This window comes from Ananas comosus, linkage group 22 (genome assembly GCF_001540865.1).
Source record: "Ananas comosus cultivar F153 linkage group 22, ASM154086v1, whole genome shotgun sequence".
Classification (NCBI taxonomy): domain Eukaryota; kingdom Viridiplantae; phylum Streptophyta; class Magnoliopsida; order Poales; family Bromeliaceae; genus Ananas; species Ananas comosus.
The window spans coordinates 9,748,511-9,773,433 of NC_033642.1; the positions used below are offsets into that span (position 1 = coordinate 9,748,511).

At 39.1% G+C, this 24,923-nt stretch overlaps 4 protein-coding genes across 9 annotated transcripts; 3 read left to right on the plus strand and 1 right to left on the minus strand.

The window, feature by feature from the left end:
- LOC109727050 lies at positions 1,796-3,827 on the plus strand. 2 transcript variants are annotated; one of them, XM_020256922.1, is made up of 5 exons: positions 1,796-2,101; positions 2,164-2,369; positions 2,829-2,899; positions 3,121-3,256; positions 3,587-3,827. In XM_020256922.1, the coding sequence occupies exons 2-5, from the start codon at positions 2,216-2,218 to the stop codon at positions 3,667-3,669; spliced, it is 444 nt and encodes a 147-aa protein (XP_020112511.1). In that variant the 5' UTR covers positions 1,796-2,101; positions 2,164-2,215; the 3' UTR covers positions 3,670-3,827. The 2 variants fall into 2 exon arrangements, with proteins under 2 accessions (XP_020112511.1, XP_020112510.1); XM_020256921.1 differs by lacking the exon at positions 1,796-2,101 and having other exon boundaries at positions 2,137-2,369.
- LOC109727592 (mediator of RNA polymerase II transcription subunit 15a-like) lies at positions 4,172-13,298 on the minus strand. Of its 5 annotated transcripts, none has more exons than XR_002220799.1 (12): positions 12,928-13,298; positions 11,871-11,982; positions 10,567-10,669; positions 9,199-10,413; positions 8,922-8,992; positions 8,170-8,244; positions 6,656-8,062; positions 5,959-6,303; positions 5,668-5,862; positions 5,470-5,558; positions 5,186-5,271; positions 4,681-4,759 (listed from the first exon to the last, which is right to left on the minus strand). XR_002220799.1 is itself a non-coding variant. In XM_020257749.1 (11 exons), the coding sequence occupies exons 1-11, from the start codon at positions 13,068-13,070 to the stop codon at positions 4,555-4,557; spliced, it is 3,960 nt and encodes a 1,319-aa protein (XP_020113338.1). In that variant the 5' UTR covers positions 13,071-13,298; the 3' UTR covers positions 4,172-4,554. The 5 variants fall into 5 exon arrangements, 3 of the variants coding, with proteins under 3 accessions (XP_020113338.1, XP_020113341.1, XP_020113339.1); XR_002220798.1 differs by having other exon boundaries at positions 5,186-5,274; XM_020257749.1 differs by lacking the exon at positions 5,186-5,271 and having other exon boundaries at positions 4,172-4,759.
- LOC109727716 lies at positions 14,247-16,578 on the plus strand. Its single transcript, XM_020257896.1, has 4 exons — positions 14,247-14,635; positions 15,010-15,063; positions 15,188-15,247; positions 16,168-16,578. Exons 1-4 carry the CDS (start codon positions 14,330-14,332, stop codon positions 16,291-16,293), a joined length of 546 nt encoding a protein of 181 aa, XP_020113485.1. The 5' UTR covers positions 14,247-14,329; the 3' UTR covers positions 16,294-16,578.
- On the plus strand, positions 20,872-24,923 carry LOC109727531 (tetraspanin-18-like). Its single transcript, XM_020257674.1, has 6 exons — positions 20,872-21,157; positions 21,294-21,393; positions 22,290-22,370; positions 22,485-22,589; positions 22,938-23,132; positions 24,431-24,923. The coding sequence occupies exons 1-6, from the start codon at positions 20,994-20,996 to the stop codon at positions 24,494-24,496; spliced, it is 711 nt and encodes a 236-aa protein (XP_020113263.1). The 5' UTR covers positions 20,872-20,993; the 3' UTR covers positions 24,497-24,923.

The following is a 24,923-nucleotide window of genomic DNA, read 5'->3' on the forward strand; positions in this document are numbered from 1 at the left end:
CCAAAAGCACTTCAAACCTCTTAGCTTTTTTGTTATCTTCCCTACTGTACCATATTGATAAAGAAAAAAGAGAACAGTAAAGGGAGAGGCCCTCTCTCAATAGAGCCCAAGTTTTGTCACCAGGAATATTATTGGGTTTGTTGTATAGGGGAAAAATTGATGATGATGAGGCTCTTTTTTCTTTTCTTATTAATCTCTTTTTTTTCCCTTTAAATTTTAGGCCTGGAGACTTTGTAAGTTGCTCGAAGAGTTTATTGATTTACTCTTTTGTCTACTGACTTCCAAACTGAAGCATGAGCTCTTCACTGTCTTGAATTTTAATCCATAATTAGAAATAAGCAAGAGACAAATCGAAGTACTCTTCTTGCTGGGAACTCGTCGAACGAAGAGCTGAGGGGGTTGGTTCTGATCTCATGTTATCTAACGAATTGATTCAACACAAACAACTCGATTGTGGGATTAATTCTCTTCTCACCTATCTAGCTCTAGAAAGTCTTCTCTGCCGCTGTTATTCCATATTGAGAATAATAATATTCGATTAAATACGTCTATAAAATATAAAACTACAAAAGAAATTAAGCATCATTTTAATGTAAAATTATAATGCTGCCCTAGATTAGACTCCCCTACCTTCTTATACGATATAATATGATTGATTTGGTTATATATATATATATCCTATGTGGGGTACCTGTTACAGTAACGACTTTTTCCTCGAGCTCTCCCTCTTTGTATTTTTTTTCTATTTAACTCAATTTCTCGAAAAGGAAACTCCCATTGTTTACTCTTAAAAGTACATGTGACACACTAGAATTGGTTATACTAGAACTTCAACTTCTCTTCACCAACAAAGCCAATGGCTTTCCTCCTCTACTGTGAACAAGTTGCCAACCTCTGTGTGTGTGTGTGTGTGTGTGTGTGTGTGTGTGTGTGTGAGAGAGAGAGAGAGAGAGAGAGAGAAAGAGAGAGAGAGAGAGAGATGAGCTCTTAGTGATTGCCCATGCTCCATTGTTTGCAATAGAGAACAAGATGGCACACAATGGTGAATAAATGAGGCATATGCTTGCGCCCGTAGAAGCAAACATTACACAACCAAGCATGCATGGGCCACCAATTGCATCTCCTACTACATGTGTTTGATCTGAATGCAGGAAATTTAATTCCAACTCAGGTGCAAATCTGCTTCCACTCCATCAATGTTGCATGGCAGAGGTTTTATCATGTTGGCTAGCTGATAGCTAAGAGGGACCACAGTGAGTCTTCGATCTCTATGCAGCAACATTTGACAATAATACCTACAGTATTTGCATTAAGTCATGAGATATTAGAGAGAACTGAACTTTCCGGTCCAACATGATGTCGTTAACGAAAAAGAAAAACCCTTTAATTTTCAAGAAAATTTTCGATCAGAGCTTCTGCTTACATACATCAATGGTCATATCCCTCGCTGCATTGCAATGAGGGAGAGATGGTGTAGTTTGATTGGAGATTTAGAAGTGATTTAGTGTCAACCTATGAATTAGCTCATTAATTCACTCTAAGAAGTAGAGGGTAAGAGCAGTAGTTTTCGTGTTACAAAAGCTTTCGAGTCAAGAGCAGAAGATTCAACTTGAAGCTTCTTCCGCTGCTTAATGTAGCAGGATGAGTATCTTTACTAGCACAGTTTGCTCGACAAAACAATGAAATTGGACCATATAAAGATTGAGCAACAATTTCAGTGTTGTAAATCTTCTTCATGCCGGCTTCACCAATTCACAAAAAAATAAATAAAACCGAGAAAAATGATGTCATAGTACAACATCAACCGAACCCGGTAATTAACAAAGAATCCACATCACAAAAAAGTCGGCACTGGAATCCATGTTTTGGCCTGAGTATAGGCAGAGACGACGATGGAATCCCGCCATTTGCCGACATTCACGAAACGGGAACACTCGTTCCATGCTTTACTTCATTGGAGTCGGTGCCGACATGTTCGCTGTGGCCAACTTTAACATTAGTCGGCGCCGAGAACCAACAACTTACCGACTTCAACGCGGGTAAATCCTATTTTAACCGACGGTTTCCCCGGTAGTCAAAAACAAGTGTCGGCGTTGCGGCTCACACTCACCACCGACTTCCAAAAAAAAAAAAAAAAACCCTTGTCTCTTCTCGTCATCGCGACACCTCCTTCGACTACTCCGTTGGAAACCTAGGGTTAGGGTTTTCGCCTCCGATGGAGGTCCAGTTGGGGTGGAGGATGAGGGTCTCCTTGAAGAACGCCACCATGGCCGTGTGCTTCCTCAACGTCGTCGCTTCCGCCCTCCTCTTCCACCGCCTCTACGGTGGCGCTTCCCCAAGAAGAAGCTTCGCCCACCACCTCACCAATGGTGCGCCTATTCCCCACCCTTTTTCGATTCCTTTGTATCTAATTTGTAGATCCTCATGTAGTGATGATGCTCGGAAACCCTGGAGGAGGAATTGATGTGGTTTCGTTGAGTATTCGTGATACTCTCGCTTTATTCGAAAAGGAGGGGAAATATTTTGGACGTGATTCATTGAGCAGGTCTAGTTAATCACATGTTGATTTAGTGTATAAATTATCTACAATTTTATATCCCAACATATTAGTAATTAAAAGATACATAGTTTGAATTTCCTATCAATCTATTTTCCCCCTTTTTTTTTAATTATCTATGTCGCATTTGCAAGTAATTTATGTATGTTGATATTCAAGTTCCTTTTTGCTGTATACCATCATTGTCAATATTATGGCTACTATATGAATTTGCTCATGAATGATGCCTACTACTGGAAACCCTGTGTCTTTTTTTTTTTTTTTTTTGCAGCGCAATTGAGGTATATATCAGAATCTGAAGAGTTGCGCCTTGCTATGGAGCCCGTGGATCTTATACGGAGAGTAAGTGATTACGAGAAGGTCTTTTTTTTCCGAGTCAAAAGCAACTATGTTGCTCCACATATCTCATTCTCATTATGGTGGTTTGTGTTGTTGATGAGTCAAAATCCAAATGCGACATCGTGACGCTATCTTGATATCAAATTTACTGAACCAGCAATGAGCTATCGTGGAGCTTATTTGAAACTTCTTGCTCTTTTGTTTCACTTCAAAAAACGATGTAGATAAAAGAAATCGAGCAAGAAGCATACGCGGAACCGGAGGGTGAGACAGAACAAGCCCCAAAGCTTTCTGCTGCAGCTGATTTGTCGAGGCGCTTGAAAGATCGTAGGGCAGTGAATGATGCCGACAGCCAGAAAGGTGATTTCCGCATTTATTCTTTCACTTGTGCTTTAATAGCCTATTTGTTCTGGTTAGTTCCGTTACGCGACAGTTAAAATGACGATTTTGGCACTAATAGCTTACGATGTTATAGTTTCCTCGCATTTCCTTCATGCTGGTTCATGATCATATCTCAGGGAATGGCTTCTGATATAAACTCGAGGGGGAACTGTTCCTGCATTGTGGTTTTAACTTGCGTTATCTTTTGCTTGAGAGTTGTATATACTGACCTTGTATAATTTCTGACAAGTGAGTCTCTTTACCTTCGCAATTACTAAACGCTTATATTCTGTGCACTCAATCTTTCAGCTCTTGAGGAATGGCGCAAGCGGAAGGTCGAGCGCGCAAGGCAAAGAGAGATTGAGAAGAACAGGACGGTAACACAGATGTGAGATGACGGTCGATGTTTGAAACTTAAACATGTTTTCATTCGGAGATGCGCGAAGGTTCGGAGTATATAATGGTTGTTGTGTGTGTTAATATCCTCCATACCTAAAATTGAGAGAGCAGAGGCTGCGACTGCACCGTGATTAATTATTTTGATTGTTTTTGTTCTTGGTGTATCATACATTCTTTTTTTTTACATCTCATCTATGTAATTTATTTTTGATTTCATAATTTTTGAGTTCTTTGTCACTATCTCAAAACTTTAATGTCATCTCATGCAAGTCCTATTACTTAGCGCGGGAACTGATGGATAAAACGAAAAACGAAATAGGAAAAAAAAGAGAAAAATTTAAGCAGCTACCAAATTAGAAGCGTCGATAGCAAATATCCAAGGCCGCATCAAGTTAAACTCTGTTGAGCCAAACATAATGCTGCTGCACAAAGGCGCAAAACCAATTACCATCCCTGCTCTTAGCTAAAACTGGAAGTCATAAAAGAACAGAAAAATAAAAGGCAAAATGGCGATCAAACGCCACGGCGTATAAATAATTCGACACTAAAACCGGATGTTCATAACATACAGCAGACACTAGCAGAATTTTGTTCCCCTTTGTACACACAACAGTGAAAATTCCACAGCACAAATTAACAACAGCATTTCTCATATACAAATTGCACAGAGGCCGACGAGAGCCTCTAGATCCAGAGCACATACTACACCAACACATACAACAAGGCATAATCTCAAGTTTCACATATGGAAATCAGTACCCACATTTTTGAGTTCAATCGGCAGAACAATCAGGCCGTATCGAATCCATCTCCTTCAAATTCTGCACAACTAAACCACAACCCCAGATCCGGAGGGATTTTTAATTCAACTTCTTATATCAAGCACCTACACAATTCTCCCAAGCTCCAAATCTCGAACTGAAGCTCCCTCCTCCAGTTTGCTGAGCATATTCTGCAATCACCTTGCGTGCACAAGAATCCCAAGTCTTCGCAATCTCTCTTAGCGACATAGGCTGAGATAGGCCGCGAAGAGATATATTAAACTTTGTCTTTGCCTTGGTAGATAAGTCATCACTCTCCCTGCTGAGAATTTTCAGACAGAAAATCACATGGTAGGTCAGTTTTCTTTTTTCATAAATAAGGAACTATAGCAAAGGATGTATTTTTAAGGGGTTGTTTTCCAGCTAGAGCTTCTATAGAAGTGCTTTGGGTACAGCCGCTTGAAACATAAGATAAGGATGTACAGACCTTAGCCGAACACATTTTGAATTGGATGCCAGAATTTTAAAAGTTTTGATTTGAATTACCACCCTTTCATTGCTTTTGCCATTAGTACCTATTTATCAGGACTCTAACAATTTTGTAACTTCAAACAGAAATGACAGAATATTGTATAAGCTTCTTGATGGAAACCATCTCTCTGACAGAACACGAGAAGTGCCATGAGCAACTTCAAAATAATGACAGATAAGGTGGTAAAATTAAAACTTCAAAAGTTGAGGTATCAACTTCAAATTGCAGTGTAGTTCAGGTAAGCTCTACACATGTTCACCAGAAGTATCAGTTATCTCAATTGATATCGTCCCACCAGCTTCCTGCTGCAAGAGAAGCAGAAGCAGAAACTATGAATTGAACCTTCTGCTTTTTGGGTTTAGAAAGCACATTTCGGATTTTTACACAGCAAAAGCTCCGAATTTTCGGTTGCCAAATGCCTACTTGCTACTTTTCAAAGTGCAGAAGCTATTTAAAAAGCTATCTCAAACAGGCATTATGTGCAGTGTATTTTATCATACCTTTGCTCATCTGGCAGCTTATCTAAGAGAACAGGGGAACATTTGGGATAGTTAGCAGGAACGAGCAACCTCAGAGGTAAAATAGGGCTCTGAATGCACATCATAGTAGGAAATGAAAGTCAGTAAACGATTGGTATGCTTGTCAAAAAGAAAAAAAAAGGAAGTTTCAAGTTCTTCATTTATTACATAGAAACTTACAATCTGAGCTGATGCAAACTGGGATTTCAAACTCGGGCAGAGAGCAACTGCAGTGTAGGAACAAATAATTACAGTCCCGTCCCCACCCTCAGAGGAAGCAGCAATTGAATCGGCATCTTCTTCACTTATATTGACCACTGTATCTATCAGTTGCTGATTTATCTCGCGGATCTCTTCTGCCAGGACATGGTTCACCTGCAGTGAGAGAGATGTAAGGCCTTAAGCAACCTTTTCAGTCTTTGCTTAGTTAAAACAAAAGGTTTGAGGATAAAATTGAAATTGGCTTCAAACCTCAGCTTTGTGCTTCTTGACACGTGATGTTGCAGTCGACTGTAGTTCAGATGCATCAAGACCATACAACTGCATGAAGCTATCGTTTACACTACCTGCTGAGGAAACATTATTTAAGGGCATGGCATTGGTGTCACGCTTCATTTTTTTATTTGTAGAGTTCCCATCCTGTGACATGAAGTTTCTGGCTTGTAAACGGCACTTCGTCATGGCTACTAAATCTTCACCAACAGCAGCTCTGGAACCATTGCCAGGAGCAGAGCCAGCTATCCTATCGATCATGCTAACAACTGATCCAATATCACTAACTGCAGAACTCAGAGCCTGAGGTGATGCTGATTGCACCTGAAAGATAAAATATTATCAAGAAAATTGTCCCATAATTTAGTAATTGAGGACTCTTTTTTTAATTTTAAAACTTGTTCAAAGAAATTGAATGGGCTGGCAGATGGACTTCTCTATTCTTGTTTTTGCTAGTTACCTAGCAAACCCATCTTCAAAAGAAGTGAAAAAAGGTAGAATTTAAAAAAAAAAAAAAAAAACAAACACTATAGATGTATAGACAGTTCATTCAACCAATACAATTTAAGTTGAAAGAAACAAAATTAAATGAGAAGGCAAGAAATTGAGGGCTTAGCTTATCAAATTACGTCCTGACAAGATAAATCAGAAAGAGATAATAGTAAAAATAACTAACCACTTTAAGCAATCGATCTAAAGGGCTTTCCGTTGTGCCTGCTTTATAAGGAGGTAGAGTTGGTAAATTAGCCTGATTCCCATCAGGACGTGGAAATTCTGCCAGTAAGGGTGAGGCTGATATGCCAGGTGTACCAACAACAAGCGATTGAACCGGAGCTGGAAGATTTGCCTGCTGAGAACCGATTTGTCCACCACTAGGTAGAGAAGATACATTCGGAAGCTGCTTCTCCGTTTCACCGGGTACAGGCGATGGAGCTATGGGTGTTGAAGGAGATGGCGCAAAGGGCGAGTTACTCGACTGCAAAGGTGTTCCTGCTTTTATTTGAGAAGACAATAAATTATGTTGATCGATTTGAGGCGATGAATGGTGCGAGATTTGAGGGGATGAGGCTTGGAGGTTTTGAGGCGAAGAAATTGGAAAAGGAGGTGCTGGCTTCAGCTGCTGATGGCCAAAGCCAGTTCTTTGGCTCCCTGAGAAGTGCTGTGGATATAGTCCAGGTTTCATCCCAGGCCCTTGCCTCATCTTCACCTCATTGACCTCAGTCGCCTGATGATTCATCTGTTGTATTTGATGCACAGACATCTGAGCCACTTGCTGCTGCTTTTGTTGTTGGTGCAGCTGCTGCTGCAGTGGCAGCTGTTGTTGCTGCTGCAGCGGCAGTTGCTGCTGCTGCTGCTGCTGTAGCAGTTGCATCTGGCGCTGTTGCAATTGCTTCATCTGCTGCAGACGTTGCTGGTCCTGTTGCTGCTTCAATTGCTGCTGCTGCTGCTGCTGCAGTGTGTTTGAGTTTGGTTGTGAAGAATTCACGTTAGATTGCAATGAATTCATGGAGCCATGCGGCAAAGCATTAGAATTGACTTGTTGCGATGCATTAATGGTATTCTGCATAGATCCCACACTATTATGTTGAAGAGAGCCAATAGGTCCTTGCTGTAATTGACTAAGCGAACTACTTTGGATTGAGTCGAGATTAGAAACAGCTTGTAATGAATTTGTCATGTTCTGCTGTGTATTTGGAACACCAAAGTTTGCAGGCATAGGCATCGATACATGCTGCAAACCGGAAGCACTGCCAGCTTGCTGCATTGTATTCACTTGTTGAAGCTGATTCATTTGGTTTTCGAGCTTTGGCATTGGGGCAACTTGCGCTGGCTGTTGCTGTGCCATAGAATGAGAATGCTGGAACTGCTGCTGTGGTCCTTGTGGCTGTGGAGGTTTCTTTTTATGTGAAGCTAGAATACTTACTATCTGTTTCTCATACAAAGGGAGTTTGTCCTTGAGACCACTTTGGATGTTACCTTTGTTAAGGTTTAGAATTGCTAAGGTGCGCTCCAACATTACTTTAAATTTCTTCATGTTCTCATACTGATCCGATAGTTTTCCAGGCGGCATGAGAGCATCATGCTGGAAAACATGGAGAAATGTGTCGCATGTCACCATTACAGGATTAGGAGTAATTCAATAAAATTGAGGAAAAAGGTAATCCAATACAAACAGTGGAGGGGAAAAACCTGCTGCAACTTCATAACAATCCTCTGGTAAAGCTCAGAGAGGTCTGCAAAGTACAGTTCCTTCATGGATATTATCTGTTATACACGAGAAGAGATCTCATGAAATTTATGACACAAATGGATGGGAACTAAAATAATGATCCTGCAGAGCCTCTTTTGTCAAATTTTGATCCTCCTAGTTCCTAAAGTGGTAGTTGTCTGACGCTGGAAATCCCTTTATCATATAATAGAATGAATACACATAAAAACTGTCAAACATTATACTGTATAAAGAAGGAAATCATAGTGGCATCTCTAGTATGCAGATCAAATGAATAAATTTAAGTTAAAAGGATCCATTTAGAAAAATTGAAGGGGCCAGGAGAAATGGAGAAGAAACAGACATCTAGATTTTGAGTTTCTTTCCTCCTGATTAGCTTATGACAAGTGCAAGCCCAAACAACTAAAATGAGACTAATTAAACTTATACATATAGTGTGACCTTATGGAGCAGCAGTTTCCTCCTTTTGTTATGTTCATAATCTTCTTAAACCCCTTTTAAAGAATATTGGACAAGCCAATGTTGATTCAACTCATAATCTCTCGGTCAACTTAAAGTACATGTTTGGTAAAAGATAACATAAGCCTCAGTATCGGTGATAACAAAAAGTCATTTTCTAAGCACTAACTTGCAAATCATCCAAAATAAATACTCTTGCTAAGATATCAGCAAAAGGGGATGCAGAACTAATGTAGAAAAGGTTTCACGGCACCTTCTGATAGATCTCCTCCTGCCAATCAATACCACCTGCCGGTCCTGTTTGAGCTGTTGACTCCACTGATGCTGTCAAAGAGAGGATATAAGGTCAAGTAACAAATATGAATTGGAAATAAGGTCAAGAGAAATTTACATCCATCAAGAGAGTAGGAAGAAAAGCAGAACATGTTTAGACATCCTTTATTGACAAGCATTAGACTTTGGTGTTATTACAGAACAAACAAGGAACTTGAGTAAGCCATAAAAGGAAAGGACAAACGCAAACAGCTTACTGCTAGAGGAGACCTCTTGAAGTGCTCTCTGAGACTGCATAAATAGCTTATGTTGATCAGCTGCATTCTGCGGCTGAAGCAAAGCAGCTGAAGCCTGAAGCCTTTGCTGCATCTCCCGTGGTAAGGAATTCTGTTGCTGTTGCATTCCAAATTGCTGCTGCAATTGTGCAGGCTGGGACTGAAACTGAGACATCACTTGCTGCTGTGCAGACTGAAGTTGGCCTTGTGGCTGTTGCTGTGGCAGAGCCTTAGACTGCTGCAGCATGCTCATGCGCTGATGTGCCTGCATGTTAGGCACCGTCCCTGGCATTTGCTGCTGTTGCTGTTGCTGCTGCTGCTGCTGCTGCTGCTGCAGACCCGACATATTATTCTGAGAGACCAACTGCTGCTGCTGCTGATGTAAAGAAATAGTCTGCTGATTTTGTTGCATGCTCAAAAGATTATTTTGTTGAACTGGCAATCTCTGCTGTGGCTGTTGCATATCTGAGGCGCTATTTTGTTGCCCCCCAATAAGTTGATTTTGTTGAGAATTCGAAATGTTCGCTTGCAATGGAATGTTGGGTTGTTGAGGAACTTGAGCAGATTGTTGCTGAAGAGAAGTTTGTTGATGTATTGTGGATTGCACTTGCTGCTGCTGTCTTAGTGATGATACTGGCTGCTGAATGGAAGTCAACTGATTCTGCTGCATTGCTGTTGGTTGTGTCTGTTGAAGACCAGATGACATTTGCATCATTGATTGTTGTGAAGATTGAAGTGGGTTTGGCTGCAACAGAGACTGCTGCTGCTGCTGTTGCTGAATATGAGGCTGCAAAAGTGAACTATTTGGGTACTTCTGCTTCAGAAATTGCTGCTGCTGCTGCTGCTGCTGCTGATAAAGTAATTGGTTCTGTGATTGTTGTTGCTGTTGGGAAAGAATTTGCTGCCTACCCTGCATTTGCCTCTGTGTATTGGCATATATGTCAGTTGGAGCAACTTGCCCTACAGAATTACTTGCAGTGTTTTGCGACATGCCCGACATGTTTTGTAGGGTTGATGGCTGGCCAACACCTGTCATCGTCAACAGCCCAGAAGATAGATTGGAGGAGGCTGTCGGCACAGCTAAAGTGTTGTTCTGAAGGTTTTGGGGTAAAAGAGCTTGGCGCACTGAAGATTGATTGATCAAAGGAATTGCTAGTGATTGTGGCTGGTTGCTGACTTGTGGTGGGATGCTGAGTGCTGTTTAGGCAAGATACCAGAAAATTTTTTCACTAAAATATATTTGCAACAACTTAATAAGCTATAAAATCGTAGTATAGGAACAAGTATATAAATCTTTGACGAGCCTTAAAATCAGGCCGACTTATGATAATTAGACTTTAACATTAATACCTGGATCACCAGGGTTTTGAGGTTGACTAGCATTGCTAGGAGTAGGATTCGTCTTTGATTCCATTGAAAGCATTTTTAGAGAAATCTTCTTCAGATAATCCGCCTAACATAACAAGAATTTAGATACTAAGCAGACGAGAAAACGAAACGGAAAAGAAATAACAAAATAAAAAATCTTTTATTTCTGTATTTCTTCTTTTCTTCCTCTTTCTCTATATATGTCATGTTTCTTCATTCAAGTTAAAGTATACACTATGACTATGAGAAACAGATACGCAGAGCATGCACTCAAATGTAATACGAAAAGGAATCAAGTTATCCCATCCATAAAATGTATAAAATTATAATTATAAAAAAGTGCTTACTCCTTACTTCTACTGTTCTACACTCATTAATTCAGTGTATAAAACTGTGAGGTTATTTGAAAGTATTGAAAAAAAAAAATGCTTACCTTTCGCTTCAACCTGTAAACAAAAATGGTACATTTGCAGGAGGTATTTTTCTAACCAACATCAATCTTGATCTGTTAGTCCAAAGTATATGTGTACTCCAAAGTATATGTGTACTTCGACGCATATGTTGCTTTAGACATATAATTTCTAATATACTACTCTCTACAGAAAGAATCCACATTCTAGCAGGAATTCATCCAGTATGCTTTGACCTCATACCAATTTCCAGGGAAATTTGTTCTTTATAAGACTTGCACGAAAAAGTAGGGAGGTATTCTTGCTCCACACTGCACATGCTTGGAGAAGGAAAATATTCAAACTATAGAAATGCTGATTAACTTAATATGGCCCATATTGCGTCCAACATGGAAGGTAAAGCAGATTCTCGCGCTTGGTACCAATAAAGTCGCTAACCATTTAATAACAATTTAAGTTATTAACTTATTATAAGAAAGTCACCGGACATTTGTTCTTCCTGCCTTTCAATTCATAGGAGCTCGCGTAGTATAAAAACTTGTTCAGAAAAGTTGTTATAGAAAAGTTGTTTTAGAAAAAAATTACAAGAGAAAACAAAAGAAAATATTTCTCCAACCAAGCTAATATGATTATATATGGCAAATAACAGACAGCAAGATAAGTTCAAAAGATTGACAGTTAGGAAAAAAAGAAAAAAGAAAACATTTGTCCAACAAGATCAATAAAATTATATACGGCAAATAACATTAGCCAGCAAAAGTTCAAATGATTGACAGTGAGAAAAGAAAAGGAAAGCAAACATTTCTCCAACGAGATCAATAGATTTATATACAGCAAATAACAAGCAACAGGGCAAGTTTAAAGACTGCCAATTACCTGGCAGGTAGCAGCAGTGTAGATCTTCTCCTCGAATCTCACAGCAATCTTCTGAAGTTCATTCAAGCCCTCAGGCACCGAGATTGGCAAGTGCCTCTTTAGAGTCTCCATACTGTGCATGTAAATAATTGAGCATAAACATCATCGACACTACCGCAATATTTTTAGGATTAACAAAATTCTATAAGATTGGAAAATCGCTGGTGCAAGTAAATTATGCATGCATGTAAACATTGTAAGCAGAGAAAAGGAAGGATAGTAAGAATTTATTAAACATAATCCAGTCTGGACCCACAATGCAGCCAAAATTTGAGAACATATCAAGCAAAGCACACAGGTTTTTTTTTTCATTCAAAATACACTCGTCATCCACTGCTAAAGTGCTTAATGAAGCTGAGCTACCATAGTCTACTTAAAAATGTTATAATTCAAATTTGGCATCCATTGCGAAGTGGAACCATGACACATACCTAGCAACAATTAACTCATTGGGTCCAAAGACTCCAAACCACCGACCCAAAATACTTAAATCCAGTTATTATTACTAGCATGTTAGCCTCATATATTCTAATTAGATTCAGTTTTCCACCCGACGTAGGACTATTGGGGTGTTACACTAATAAGATTCACATAACAGTATAACACTTCATCCAGAATCCCACTAGGCAACTATCTCACATTCGAGCAACATCCAATACATTCACTCTACAAAAAGGACCCAACTAGAAGCAATATCAAATAAATAAAACGCCACCCTCTTGTCGATCAGATTGGGGCAACTCCCAGCCACTATACCCTTATCGGCCATCATACAGCATCCATAATAAGGAATTTAAGATGAGCACAACAAAACAAGCTTTATTGTAATAATAATCTGCTAAAGTAATCAAACACCGCTAGGGTTTTTTACAATTACCACTGATTATACATATCTCCTCTAGTCAAGAAATTTAGAACCCTATTGCACAATCAACGATCCAAACCACAACAAACGCCTCCGATTCACCCCAAAAAAACCCTATAAAATAAAGAAAAAGGAAAAGTATGATCGGCTTACATCTTATTAACGATCCGTTGCCGCGCCTCGGGCTGGAGCTGACTCCTCCAGTCGACGGCGGAGGGATCTGCTCCGGCGGCGGCGGCGGCGGAGGTGGCGGTGGTGGGATCGCCCTGAGCGGGTCTCCAACTGTTCCCCTCCATCGCAAACGATCCAATCCTACCCAAAATTCGCCTCGATCGAAGCAGAATCGCACGACGATCTCAACGAAGGCGAATCCCTAGCGGTAAGAGTAGGCGGAGGAGGAGATGGGGAGAGGAATCCATGGACGAGAATCAAAGAGGAGAGGAGAGGAGAAGGGAAGGGAAAACCCTCGCCGACCCTATTCGATGCGGCGATGACGCGTAAGCACACACGTATGTCCCCCTCTGCCCTTTTGGGGCTATATATATAGTCCCTTTAACGAGTATTTTATTTTGCTTCTTAAAATTTTAAATTTAAATTTTTTAAATTCTAATTTTTTTTTATAGTTTTTTAAATATTTGAAGTAAAATTAAAATGGAATAAAGAAGCGAAAAATCTTCCCCGTGTGGGAATTAAAGGGCCGGTAGAATTAATTGGGCCGGTTTAATTAATGACGGTTTTTTTTATTCACAAAGTAACCAATAGGTTTACTTTTTCTTTTTCTTATTGACAGTTTTATATTAATTATTTAATTATTTTATATATTTTTTAATTTGAATTTGTAATTGAAATAAGAAATTAAAAATATATGTCAAATAAAAAAAACAAAATTGATGATACAAACTATTAAGCTGAATTGAGCTTGGTTTCTTACATTTTATTAGCTCATTCATATCTATAAATACACAGCGATTTTTCGCATTTGCATATATTGTTGATAATTATATTCATGATCTCTCAATGCTCTCATTAAAAAGTGATGATCTATTAAGCTTAGTCCCACTCAGTTTATCTTAAATTGCATTAAGTATATTTTATTTCTTAGAGACTTTATTTTAATAGATCATATATAAAAAAAAAAAATTTTCAGGTTTTGAAGTATATGGAAATGATAAAAATATAGCCTAAAACTCTGTGCTAAATACATGCTTGCAGGTTATTGTAAAATACTAATTTTAGTACTGTAAAAAAAAAAGTTATTAGTGAAATTTTTTGATAGTTTATGCTAGCCACATAAATAAATAGAAAATAATTTAAATATTTGTCGATAATTAAAATTAATTGTACAATTTTTTTTTAAAAAAAAAAGTACAAAAAGCTATGAAGATGATGCCCAAGAAAGAGAGAGAAAAATGTCCATAAAATTAAAATTAAAATTCGGATGAACAATTATAGTCGAGGGGTTTCGGTGCATTTGTTCCATGCACCGTTCTACATTTTCCACCAATCACCTGTGGGATTGAGTAGGATAGCGAGGAGCTTCGACTCGAGGGCGACAATGGCGACGCTATCGTCTCCCCCGTGCTCTCTCCACCCTACTCTCCGTAGAGCTCTCTCCCCACCTCCCCTCTCCCTCGCTCTCCTCCCCTTCCTTCGCCTCCCACGGAGAGGAGCCCTCTCCTCTTCTCCGCCGAGGGCGCGGAGGCCGTTGTTAGGTTCTAGAAGGGTCGCGACGAGGGCCGTGGCGGAGGAGGAGGCTGCGGCGGCGGCGGAGGTGGCGGAGGAAGAGGGGGCAAGCTCCTCGGCGGATCAGGGTGTCTCCGTCCCCGTATCCCCCTCCGACATGCTCACCATGTTCTTCAAGGTAAGCCCTTTTCCTTATTTTCTCGCATTTTTTCAACCTTTTTCTTCTCCTCAATTTTGATTAGTTTGATTTAGGTTAATTTGTTTAATTTAGTTGAAAATTTTGTCAAAGTTAGTAACTTTGTTAGCTATTAGCCATTAACAGTTAACGAAATTTGTTCTTTTTTCTGTTAAAAGAGTGTCCAGAACTGTTAAATTTAACTAAATTGTTATCAAATTTATGATTCTAATTCAATCGATGGCAAAAGTTGAGTGGGGTTAATAGGACGAAGATGGTTGAGGGGTCTATTGCCAAATAGATTACATTTGAGTGGTGTATATCACCCTTTTTATTCTCTATAGAGTTTTGTGTTCTTATTAATTATATTGGTTTAGGCCGAAGGAACATTGGATGAATCGTCGATCCCTGCGGTAACCAAGGCTCTTGAGGTTAGCTTGCTTATTGGTCAATTGTGGGTTTTTGTTCTCAATTTGTGTTTTGAGTTTGTCTTTTTTTTTTCATGTATATATTAATTTTGGAACTAAGTTTTTTGTTCTGTAATCATATTTTCAGGTAATTGAGGGTATTAGCGATTTGTCGGTGCAGGTCGCTGAGGGCATTGCAAGTGTCGAGGTGAGACTAACTTGTTAAATCAAATTTATAGTTTTGCTTTGATGATAAAATTTTAAAGTTTATTTTTCCTTCCATAAGTTTAGAGTTAATCCAATGCTAAATATAGTCCGATGTTGATAAAGTGGTATCTTAGATTGCGAGTTCTTCAGTATTTTGAAGAATGGGGTGGAAATTTTCAAATTTTGTTACTATAAATTATCACAAATTTGAGGCTTTATGTAGTTATATGCACATGGCCAAGCATGCAGGTGTTACGGCTCTAGAATAAAAGATTCATATTATTCATGGTACAACTTGTCAAATTTTACCTATTTAGATCAATAACAGAATCACTTTTACTTGCGTATACAGACATGAATGAAATATTGGATCGCCTTACTCACAATCATAAACAAAATGCTATGTAAGTAGGATTTTTAATATGTTGAGCATAAAATAAGAATCGCTTTATGTAGTGAATAGGCATGTTTTTAGTACAGTGAAATTCATTCCATAATACATGTTCTGTTCTACTTGGTCTCACATTCGAGACATCGTTTCGAGGTTTTGTTGTACATTCCATTGGCTGCAATTAGTCGTTATATATCAACTTCTTCACAATATAAGAAGTCGATTGATTATCAGATTCAGATTTCTCCACTGTTATCGCCTTCTCCTGTTTTTCATTTGCTTGATGAAGTAATCTATGCCTCACTTCGGATTCTCTGAATAAGAATCTTCATGTAGTACCATAAGACGTAACATTTAATTTATATTTGTTGACCTTCACTTTTCCATAGCAGATTGAATTTGAAAGTTTTCAGCGACCAAAATATCTCACTCAATTCAGGACTCTGACTTTATATAGCAAGTTGTTTTTCATGGATACCAAGTGAACTGGTATATTTGCGTGTTCTAATTACTCGATATTCTCGACGCAGTTAACAAAACAAACCACTGTCCAAGCTACAGGGGTGGCTTCTAATTTGGTCGAGATTATACAAGGATCCGGCTTCAGGTTGCAGACATTGAGTTTGAGTTTCAAGGATGAAGAAGATGCCATGTAGTCTTTGCCGAAATCCTCTCTCCTATTTCTTTCGGATTTTTTTTTTTTAGTTCTCAATATGGCCTAGTGTTATAAATTTTAATTGTCCTTCTTGTTTCTCCAGCTATTGAGTAAAACAGATGCACCATGCAATTTTCTTTTTTAAGAAGTGTGCAATTTATTTGTATTTCTGATGTCGGCTTCGCTCGCAAAGACATTGTGGAGTAAATTCACAAATGTAGAGAAACTATAAATTATTCTTCTGTATTTTACGTGACGGAGATGTTTTATGCGATGTTGTTGTTTTTATTGGGCTATTGAAAAAGGCGCCAAAAGGCGCGTAATTGCTCTGCTTCTCAAAATAGAACTCAAGAGCTAAAAGGAAACATATTTAGTTGATTTCTCGACGACTCTGTACATATGATTAGTTATGTTTTTGGTCATTTGTCCTGGAAAATGACAAATTTAGCAAAGGATTAAAGAGAGGCCTTTGCGGATTTGTCATTAAACTTATCTAGATTCTTACAGGTGTACAACAGTTAAGCACACCTTTGTTAGATTAATGATTATTTAATTTAACAAGAGACTTAATGAAATCCTCTGATGCGCTGTACAACTAACAATGGCTGAGCGAGGATTTAGAATTTAAATATGATAGTGAAGCTTTGAGAAGAAATGTTGGAGAATAATAAAACGCCTAATAGGGCCAACAATGAATTTAAATATGATAGTTAAGATTGCATGAGAGATTATGGGAAGGTGTACTGTGCCTGCCAAGCTGATGCTAGTCAAATCTACCCTGTGGTTCAACAAAGATAGGTTTTCTTTTGTAAGGAATACGCTTTGTGCACACCAAAAAATTCCTTCAAATGCCATTGATGTACTGTCGTAGATATGCTATAATTAGGATAATGATATATTTAAACCAACTTGAGCAGTAAACTTGCCAACGCACATGTATCGTGTAAAGTGCCTTAGGCTCCGTAGATCCTGTGGGGCCGTATTTGTTTTGCTGCGGAGCTTCGTTACTTTGCGTACGATACAAACTTGCTATATCGCCCAGACTGCGTACAAAAGCAAATTTTAAAATATTAGAAGAATTATGGAGTGTGTGATTCATCACAGTCTAACCAATTTTACATTAATCAAAAGTCTCTACATTATGAAAAAAAAAAAAAAAAAAAAAAAACATCAACAGNTTGTAGCTTAATTCTGACCTCTTATATGTATTTCCTATATGTAATCAAGAAGTTAAAGAAAGAATGTTTATATTTTGATATTAATTGTTTTTTTTTTTTGAGAAAAAGGTAGCATGCTACCCGCTTCATTTATTAAATTGATGAATTAAGCTACAAGAGTGGGGCAACACGGCCCCGAAAGAAAAACAAGCCAAAAAAAAAAAAAAAAAAGTGGGGTTGGGTCCGAAATTGCTAAGTAGCTAGAAGAAGATCCCACTCTTTCACCAGCAGGATGAGTCTCTGGGTCGCTAAACCGGGGTTCGGCAAGATGTTCCGAAAGATACAGTCATTTCTGACCTTCCAGATGCTCCACCAGCAGCCTACTAGGTCTGTAAGTCTGTTTCGCTTCTTTTTGTGGTCCTTCAAGCACCTCCACTTATCCCACACAAGATGAACGTCATCCCCCAAATCTTGAGCCTGAATGTCGTCCACCCCTGACACTATCATAAACTTGCAGAATACACAACGGGTGAATAGATGATCCACAGTTTCTTCGTCCGCCCCTCAAAGCACACAACGAGGATCGTTAATCCACCCTCGCTTAACTAACTTATCCCGCGTAAGGATTCTTTTCTTGAGAACCAACCAGCTGAACACTTTAACCTGAGAGGAATTTTGAGACTCCAAATGGCGGCGGCTCGGGCATCGCTCGTCCCACCGTCCGTCAAAGCCGAGTAGGTCGATTTAACCGAGAAGTGTCCATCAATATTCCATCGCCATTGGATGACATCCTGCCTTGTCTCAACGGTGAAACGGGATAGCCATTCCACCAGATCCGAGAGGTTTGGTATCAGTAGTTGCATTTGGTCCAAGTCGGCTCCCAAGAACTTAGTTCAGTTCCAATTTCCCCTAGAGAAGCAATTGGCGACTCTAAGGTTTTTTCCCTCCGATCTAAGGAAAGCTTCCGGGAACAGTAGGTACAATGACTTCTCCCCACACCATCGGTCCAGCCAAAAATCGACGGTCCTACCGTTCCCTAGTTTAAAAGCCGCTCCCCATTTAAAGATGGTGCTGAGGCTCAGGACTCCCTTCCACCAGCTAGAAAAAGGTCTGAAGGACCGCCCCTCCCTTAGCGGTTTTTGTCTACGATAATATAATTCTCTGACTACCTTGTTCCATTGTAAATCAGGCGCTTTGTGAAATTTCCACCACCATTTGGTCAAAAGGGCTTGATTCATGGTCGCTACGTCCAAAATACCTAGCCCGCCTTCCTTCTTGGGCCTGCAGACATTCTTCCAGGCCACCAAGCATCCTTTCCCAGGGGGGTTGTGGCCACCGTTTCAGAAGAAATCTCTTTTAAGAGCTTCGATACGCTTAATCGCCCATGCGGGAGCCTTAAAAACTGAAATGAAGTACAGGGGTAAGTTTGTAAGTACGGCGTTAACCAAGATAAGTCTACCGCCTCTAGAAAGTAGTTTGGCTTGCCAACCCCCTATTTTACGGTGTAGCTTTTGGATGATCTCCCTCCACGCCTCCCTGATAGGCGGTCTAGGGGAGAGTGGTAAACCCAAGTACTTAGTCGGAAGGGTGCCTTCTCTACATCCGAGAATGCTAGCTAGTCTAGCGCCTTTTCCGTCTTCCTTACCCAAGTAGTAGAGCTCAGACTTTGTCCTGTTAATTCTCATTCCCGAGGCCCATTCGAAGAGGCGCCAGAGGAACCTGAGGTTTCTCAAGTACCTGCTTCTTGCCACACTGAAGAAGAAGGTATCATCCGCGAACTGGATAAGAGTGACCTTACAAGCCTCTGACGGACCAATGCCTTTGATGAGATTATTAGAGGTTGCCTCGTTGGTCATACGGGTGAGGCACTCCGCCACCAACAGGAATAGGTAAGGCGAGATCGGATCTCCTTGCCTGACGCCTCTCTTCGTCTTTATCCATTTGGTCGGCTCTCCGTTCGCTAATATAGCCACTTTCGCGTGACAAATGCAGAGTTCGATCCAACCACACCACTTGTCGTTGAATCCCCACCACCTTAGAACTTGAAAAAGGAAAGACCAGTTGACCCTATCGTAGGCCTTCTGAGGCTAATATATTAATTGTTTGTTTCTATTGCAATATTTGTATTTCGATTACAATGTCCTTTATATTAGTCATTCCCGTTATTTGATGAACAAAAGTTGAGACCAAAGTATATTAAAACATATAATATGGTTTTTTATTCTAGGAGAGATTGCTTAGTCACTGCGATGTCCCAGTGTGAAATTGTTTAGCAAAACCTTTCTTTTTTATCAAAAATACTTTTTGAAAAATAATTTTTTTAAAAATTAATCTACTTATGCTTAGTTTGGTATTTGGTATTGAGGTCTATCTAACACTATTAGATAAAATGGAGTTGAAGAAAAAGTAGGTGAGACCGCAGAAAATATATCGTAACCGACTCATCGCGATATGCGGAATGCAATCTTACGTACGGAAATAAACTGGATATTTTTCCAACGTATTTTTTCACCACACATAACGCAATTTCTTCGCAATCCCAAACGAAGCCTTAATAAGATGGTATCAGAGCCCATTGTAAACTCTGTACAAATGGGACATCACACGGTACAAGCAACCAATTGGTTCGGGTAAAACTAGGCTCGTCCGAATCGGAAATATTACCCAGCCCATTTCAATGGGCCAAATATTAGCAATTATTGCCTCATGTTGGATCAGTTTAATGGGCTAGAGACTAAATGGGCCAGTCCGATCCGTTAAGCTATTTGGACCCAAACCCGACCCGTTGATACTCCCAGCTGATCTGGCAATCCGCTCCCTTCCACCCAATCGTTCGCTCTCGTTCCAATAATAATTCCAAATGAAAGAAAACATTATTATATCATAAATAATTAAATGATAAATTAATTAATTAAGAGGAAAATTGTAGGGAGGACCCCTACACTTTAGTGTTTTGGCAAATAGTGTTTAAACTTCACAATAGGCCCCTCCGCCAATTATAGTTACTAATTAAATAATTATTTTGACTATATCATGCACATAGATTTATAAGACTTTACAATATAAAATTGTTTATCTTTTATCTTTTAATTTTGATAATCAAGTATAAAAATTGAAGAGTAAAGTATACTTAATTTTGTTTTCATTATTTTGTATCTTAGAATATAAAAAAAATATATTTCTTGGTATGTTATGAGGTTTTATTAGATTATATGTGAAATATTCACCGAAATGGCTTGTATAATCTATAACTTTAAAAATTTTAAAAAAATTAATTGTGGAAGTTGAAAGTTCAAGTGTTCATTCGCAATTATCTCTCTCTCAAAAACAAAAAAGTGTTTATTTGCAACTAAGCTAAAGTTTGGGGGTTCTCTACATATTTTACCCCCAACTAAACAAAACAAAAAAGGCCCCAAAACATCCAATAATCATCGTCCCCGTCCCTCTCAATCGCCTCCTCCTCTACGAAGAATCCAAGGAAGAGGAGGGAGATATCTAGGGTTTCTCTTCGTCCCCAGATAGGGTTTCCTACGAGGTACCAGAGATGCGTTCGGGCTTCTGCCGCGGCTGCGTCGCCCTCCTCCTCAACCTCCTCAACTTCCTACATGCCTTCGTCGGCGTCTCCGCCGCGATCTACTCCGTATGGATGCTCAATCGCTGGATCCGCCATGGGGGGAGCCTCGAGATCAGGGATCTCCCCGATATCTGGTAAATTCGATCTCATTTTTCAAAATTTCTCTAAAGTTCGATGTGTTTTTGACTCTGAAGTTCGTAATTACCGGTCATGATGTGTTTGAACGATGATTTTTTGATCAGTTTATCGATAATTGTGGTAATTGGGCAGGTTTCTGTGTGCTTTGATGGGTGTTGGGGTTCTGTTTTGCCTGATTGCCCTCACAGGATATGTTGCTGCTGAATCCAGGAGCAGTTGCTGCCTCTGTTTTGTATCCTGTTTCATTCTTGTACTTTTGATGCTTTGCAATCATAATCTGAATGATTTTGACTTGGAATGTGCATTTTTCTCCTCTCTGGTTCGATTGATAGAGCAACAGGTTCTGATTGTACCATAGATGGGTTGGGAATTTTCATCAGTTGGAGAAATCACAAATTTTTGTAAAAAAGTTTCTTTATATTTTAGGATAAATTGAGAAATAGGAAACAAGGGATCTGTTGCTGACTAATAAAAAACTTACAATGACTAGACTATTCATGTTATATTTGTTTTGTCTCTCATCAAGAGAGAAATATTCATGTTCTGTCCATTGAGTATAGTCCTGCAAATGCTTTCTTTTCATGTTTTACCATGATCAACAATTACTTTGGCCTGGCAAAATTAAAGACTACACCAGATATATTATGCATTATTGTATATAGGTGAGGATTGCCCTATCTATTAATTGAAAAAAAAAAAGGTGTATATCCAGTACTCTGTTTGTTGCATTACTTCAATGTCAGATAAGTGCTAATTTGGCAAGTCCAGTTGCATAGTTTTGTCAGTTGGTGAAAGTATGGTTTTACTTTCTTTATAAATTCAACTCCTTTAAGGAATCAGATGACAATATGTTCTAGATCAATTTTTCTGGTTTTGGGAAATCATCCTCATTCGGCTTTCCAAAATTGTTTGGTATGGACTAGAGCCGTCTTTTATTTACTCCTCTCCGGTGTATTGCATATGCCTTAGTTGGAAATTGCAGTTACGGTAACAAATAACTCCTTAGAGCTTCGTATTCATCATCATCTTTGTTTCGCACCAATCTTGTGTCCGTATTCGCTATAACTTAGTAGGCTTTTGCTTGTAGCTATCAACACTGTTCTTTTCCTTAACTTGCAAATATTACAGTTCTCAGCATTGACCACCATACTTATTCTACTAGAAGCTGCTTTAGCAGGTGATTTGATGCTCAACAAACAATGGGAACAGGTAAAGCTATCATATCTAAGGGACAAAACAGATCAGATTATAAAACCACACAGAGAATTGCCTGTGTTCATAACTTTTACATGAATTATTTAACAATATATGATGATCTTGCAGGATCTTCCATACGATTCTACTGGAGAACTAAAAACTCTATGTGCATTCATTAAAGAAAATATGGATTTGTGCAAATGGGTGGCCTTAAGTGTGATTTTCATTCAGGTAAATAGCATCTCTTACCTAGAAATTTGAAGTTGTTTGTCAAGTTTCAGTATATTGTGAGTAAAATATATTCCTTATATAGGCAAATATGTTGGCCGTAAGTGTTGTTACTAACGTAGTTAATATCCTCTTTCCTGGAAAAAGCAGCAGTAGACACAAAACTTGTTCTGTGAAACCTCTAGATATCAACAACTCTGGCTGTCGTGCTTGGGTTCTCCTTTTAATTTACCCTCTCTGGGCATTTTCGAAATAAGAAACTCACCCTTTTTTATCCCTTAAACAAAGAAAAGACCAAAAGAAAGCAAATTTATCATTGGTTTCACATTGCCCGCTGATCTCTCTGTGCAGGTATTCTCACTTTTCTTGGCAATGATTTTGCGAGCGATGGTTCCATTGAGAAGAATCGACTATGATAGTGATGAAGATTTTATTGTCATAAGGAGACCTCTTCTAATTGCCCAAGCTGCCCCCACTTATCCTACAGGCTCTGTTGAGAGTAGAGGGTTGCACTCAGACAGTTGGAGCTCACGGATGAGACAGAAGGTAAGACATAATTATCTATTGGAAGTTTGTGGTGATTCTTTTTCATTAAATTTTTTTATTGTTATATTTCTAACCTATGTGGTGATTCATCGGACGACTTTCTTGGATATAATGCTAAATTTACTGTCTAGATGAAAATGTTGGCCAATTAGAACGTCTCTGGGCACAACATGAAAAATTCTTGGCCTATTCTTTTTCAGGAGAATTATTCTCTTTTTTCTGTTATTTGCGGTAAATAGGAAACATATAATGCAAGTAGTGTGTACCAGACTGAGACATCATGCGAGTGCCCGGTAACCTTTTAGAGAATTATAAAGAAGACAAAAGCTGATATACGTAGGCACCTCTTTCTAGAAGAGGTAGGCTAGAACTCAACCGGAACTTCTGCTCTCTCTGCATAAATAAGGGTTTAGTTAAATTTGCAGGTCTCTTCAAATTTCTGATCAGTAGAAAAGACAACTAATTAATTAGCTTAATCCCCATGTTTTGTTAAGTTGACAGTGTAAGTTGTTCTATAGCAACAGCTCTAAAGGTAGGGTATTGAATAGTTTGCATAAACGACGGAACTGTAATCCAGTTCAATATTTTATACTGCTTTTTAGTAATGCTTTATTTACATAATGCCATTGAAGCTGCCCCCAACAATGTAATAATGTGATCCAGGAGAGTGAACTTCGTTGAAGTTCCTGTTAATATGGGCGGGCTGAAGGTGGAAAAAAGGATAGACTATTATTGACAGTTCACATTATGCGGTAGTAAGAGATTGCAAACCTCGCATCTGCATTTTGCAGTTGGTCGGGAAGTTCACAATATTTTACTACAGCAGAGAGCCATCATAAACGTTTCTCTTCTTGATATATAGCTTAGTGGCGAGCACAGAGCTGATAGCCCAGTTAAGTAATTGATCTGCTTTATTGTGCTTGGCCATAAATTACATATGATAATATGTAATGAAACTTGAAGAAGCTAATGTAAATGAGAAAATATTTTGCAAAACAGCCTGGTTGGGGGGTTATCTGGAGGTTTGATTATTGAGGGGGCTAAAGCGCATATCATGGTATATCTGGGTCACTAGGTGGTTGTGTGCACTTTGGCCTCTGTTAAATCACATTTCATTTCGCCATTGCTGCCTTCTCTGAATCATATGAATTTACCGGGAATGGTAGCTTAGTTGATCACTATACATGGTCATTTTCTGTGCTGTTATCTCCGCCTAGATATTAAGCTAGGCTATCTATCTCACTACTGAATCTGCACTCCTGATTCGGTTTCTGATTCATGATTTACTCTCCTTACAGTATGGACTGAACCAGAACGAATTCTCGTACAACACCTTCGACCCAAAGGCATCAATTCCGCGATGAACATCCAACGTGCCCACAACAAACACGGCGGTGATATGTTCCATAAGCAATCCCAAGCTTTGCCTGCCTGCAAGCATATTTTATCGAATAGTTACAAGTATTTGATCCCTTCTGGTGTGTGCTCTCTTCTCTGTTCTTAATATAGCTGTCTGTACAAGTGGGAGTTGTATATAGGGTTGCAATGCTGTTAATATCCATATTATTATTGTATGGAGAGGGTGGGCATGTGGACCAGTGTGTGTGGGTTTGCTTCACATGATATGTTTCTTCAGCAACAATCATTGCCGTGGAGGGATGTGGAGTTATGATGGTTGTTAGTTGTGGCTTGCGGTGGATATGCCAAATTACTCTTTTTCTCTTCTTATTACACTGCTGGGCTTGCTTGAGAATGAATCGGCGAGGCACAGCAAGCCGTTTTGGGACCGTA

What these genes read in the sequence shown, in the direction of transcription:
- LOC109727050 (XM_020256922.1), top strand. Translation starts at nt 2,216, where the DNA reads ATGGAGGTCCAGTTGGGGTGGAGGATGAGGGTCTCCTTGAAGAACGCC. An exon ending in CCGTGGATCTTATACGGAGA is followed by an intron (nt 2,900 to 3,120) that starts GTAAGTGATTAC and finishes AAAACGATGTAG; the next exon opens with ATAAAAGAAATCGAGCAAGA. An exon ending in TGATGCCGACAGCCAGAAAG is followed by an intron (nt 3,257 to 3,586) that starts GTGATTTCCGCA and finishes TCAATCTTTCAG; the next exon opens with CTCTTGAGGAATGGCGCAAG.
- LOC109727592 (XM_020257749.1), bottom strand. Translation starts at nt 13,070, where the DNA reads ATGGAGGGGAACAGTTGGAGACCCGCTCAGGGCGATCCCACCACCGCC. An exon ending in TCAAGAGGTCTCCTCTAGCA is followed by an intron (nt 8,993 to 9,198) that starts GTAAGCTGTTTG and finishes TCTCTTTGACAG; the next exon opens with CATCAGTGGAGTCAACAGCT. An exon ending in TAGATCGATTGCTTAAAGTG is followed by an intron (nt 6,304 to 6,655) that starts GTTAGTTATTTT and finishes TTTATCTTTCAG; the next exon opens with GTGCAATCAGCATCACCTCA.
- LOC109727716 (XM_020257896.1), top strand. Translation starts at nt 14,330, where the DNA reads ATGGCGACGCTATCGTCTCCCCCGTGCTCTCTCCACCCTACTCTCCGT. An exon ending in TGCTCACCATGTTCTTCAAG is followed by an intron (nt 14,636 to 15,009) that starts GTAAGCCCTTTT and finishes ATATTGGTTTAG; the next exon opens with GCCGAAGGAACATTGGATGA. An exon ending in CGGTAACCAAGGCTCTTGAG is followed by an intron (nt 15,064 to 15,187) that starts GTTAGCTTGCTT and finishes TCATATTTTCAG; the next exon opens with GTAATTGAGGGTATTAGCGA.
- LOC109727531 (XM_020257674.1), top strand. Translation starts at nt 20,994, where the DNA reads ATGCGTTCGGGCTTCTGCCGCGGCTGCGTCGCCCTCCTCCTCAACCTC. An exon ending in AGGGATCTCCCCGATATCTG is followed by an intron (nt 21,158 to 21,293) that starts GTAAATTCGATC and finishes GTAATTGGGCAG; the next exon opens with GTTTCTGTGTGCTTTGATGG. An exon ending in TAAGTGTGATTTTCATTCAG is followed by an intron (nt 22,590 to 22,937) that starts GTAAATAGCATC and finishes CTCTCTGTGCAG; the next exon opens with GTATTCTCACTTTTCTTGGC.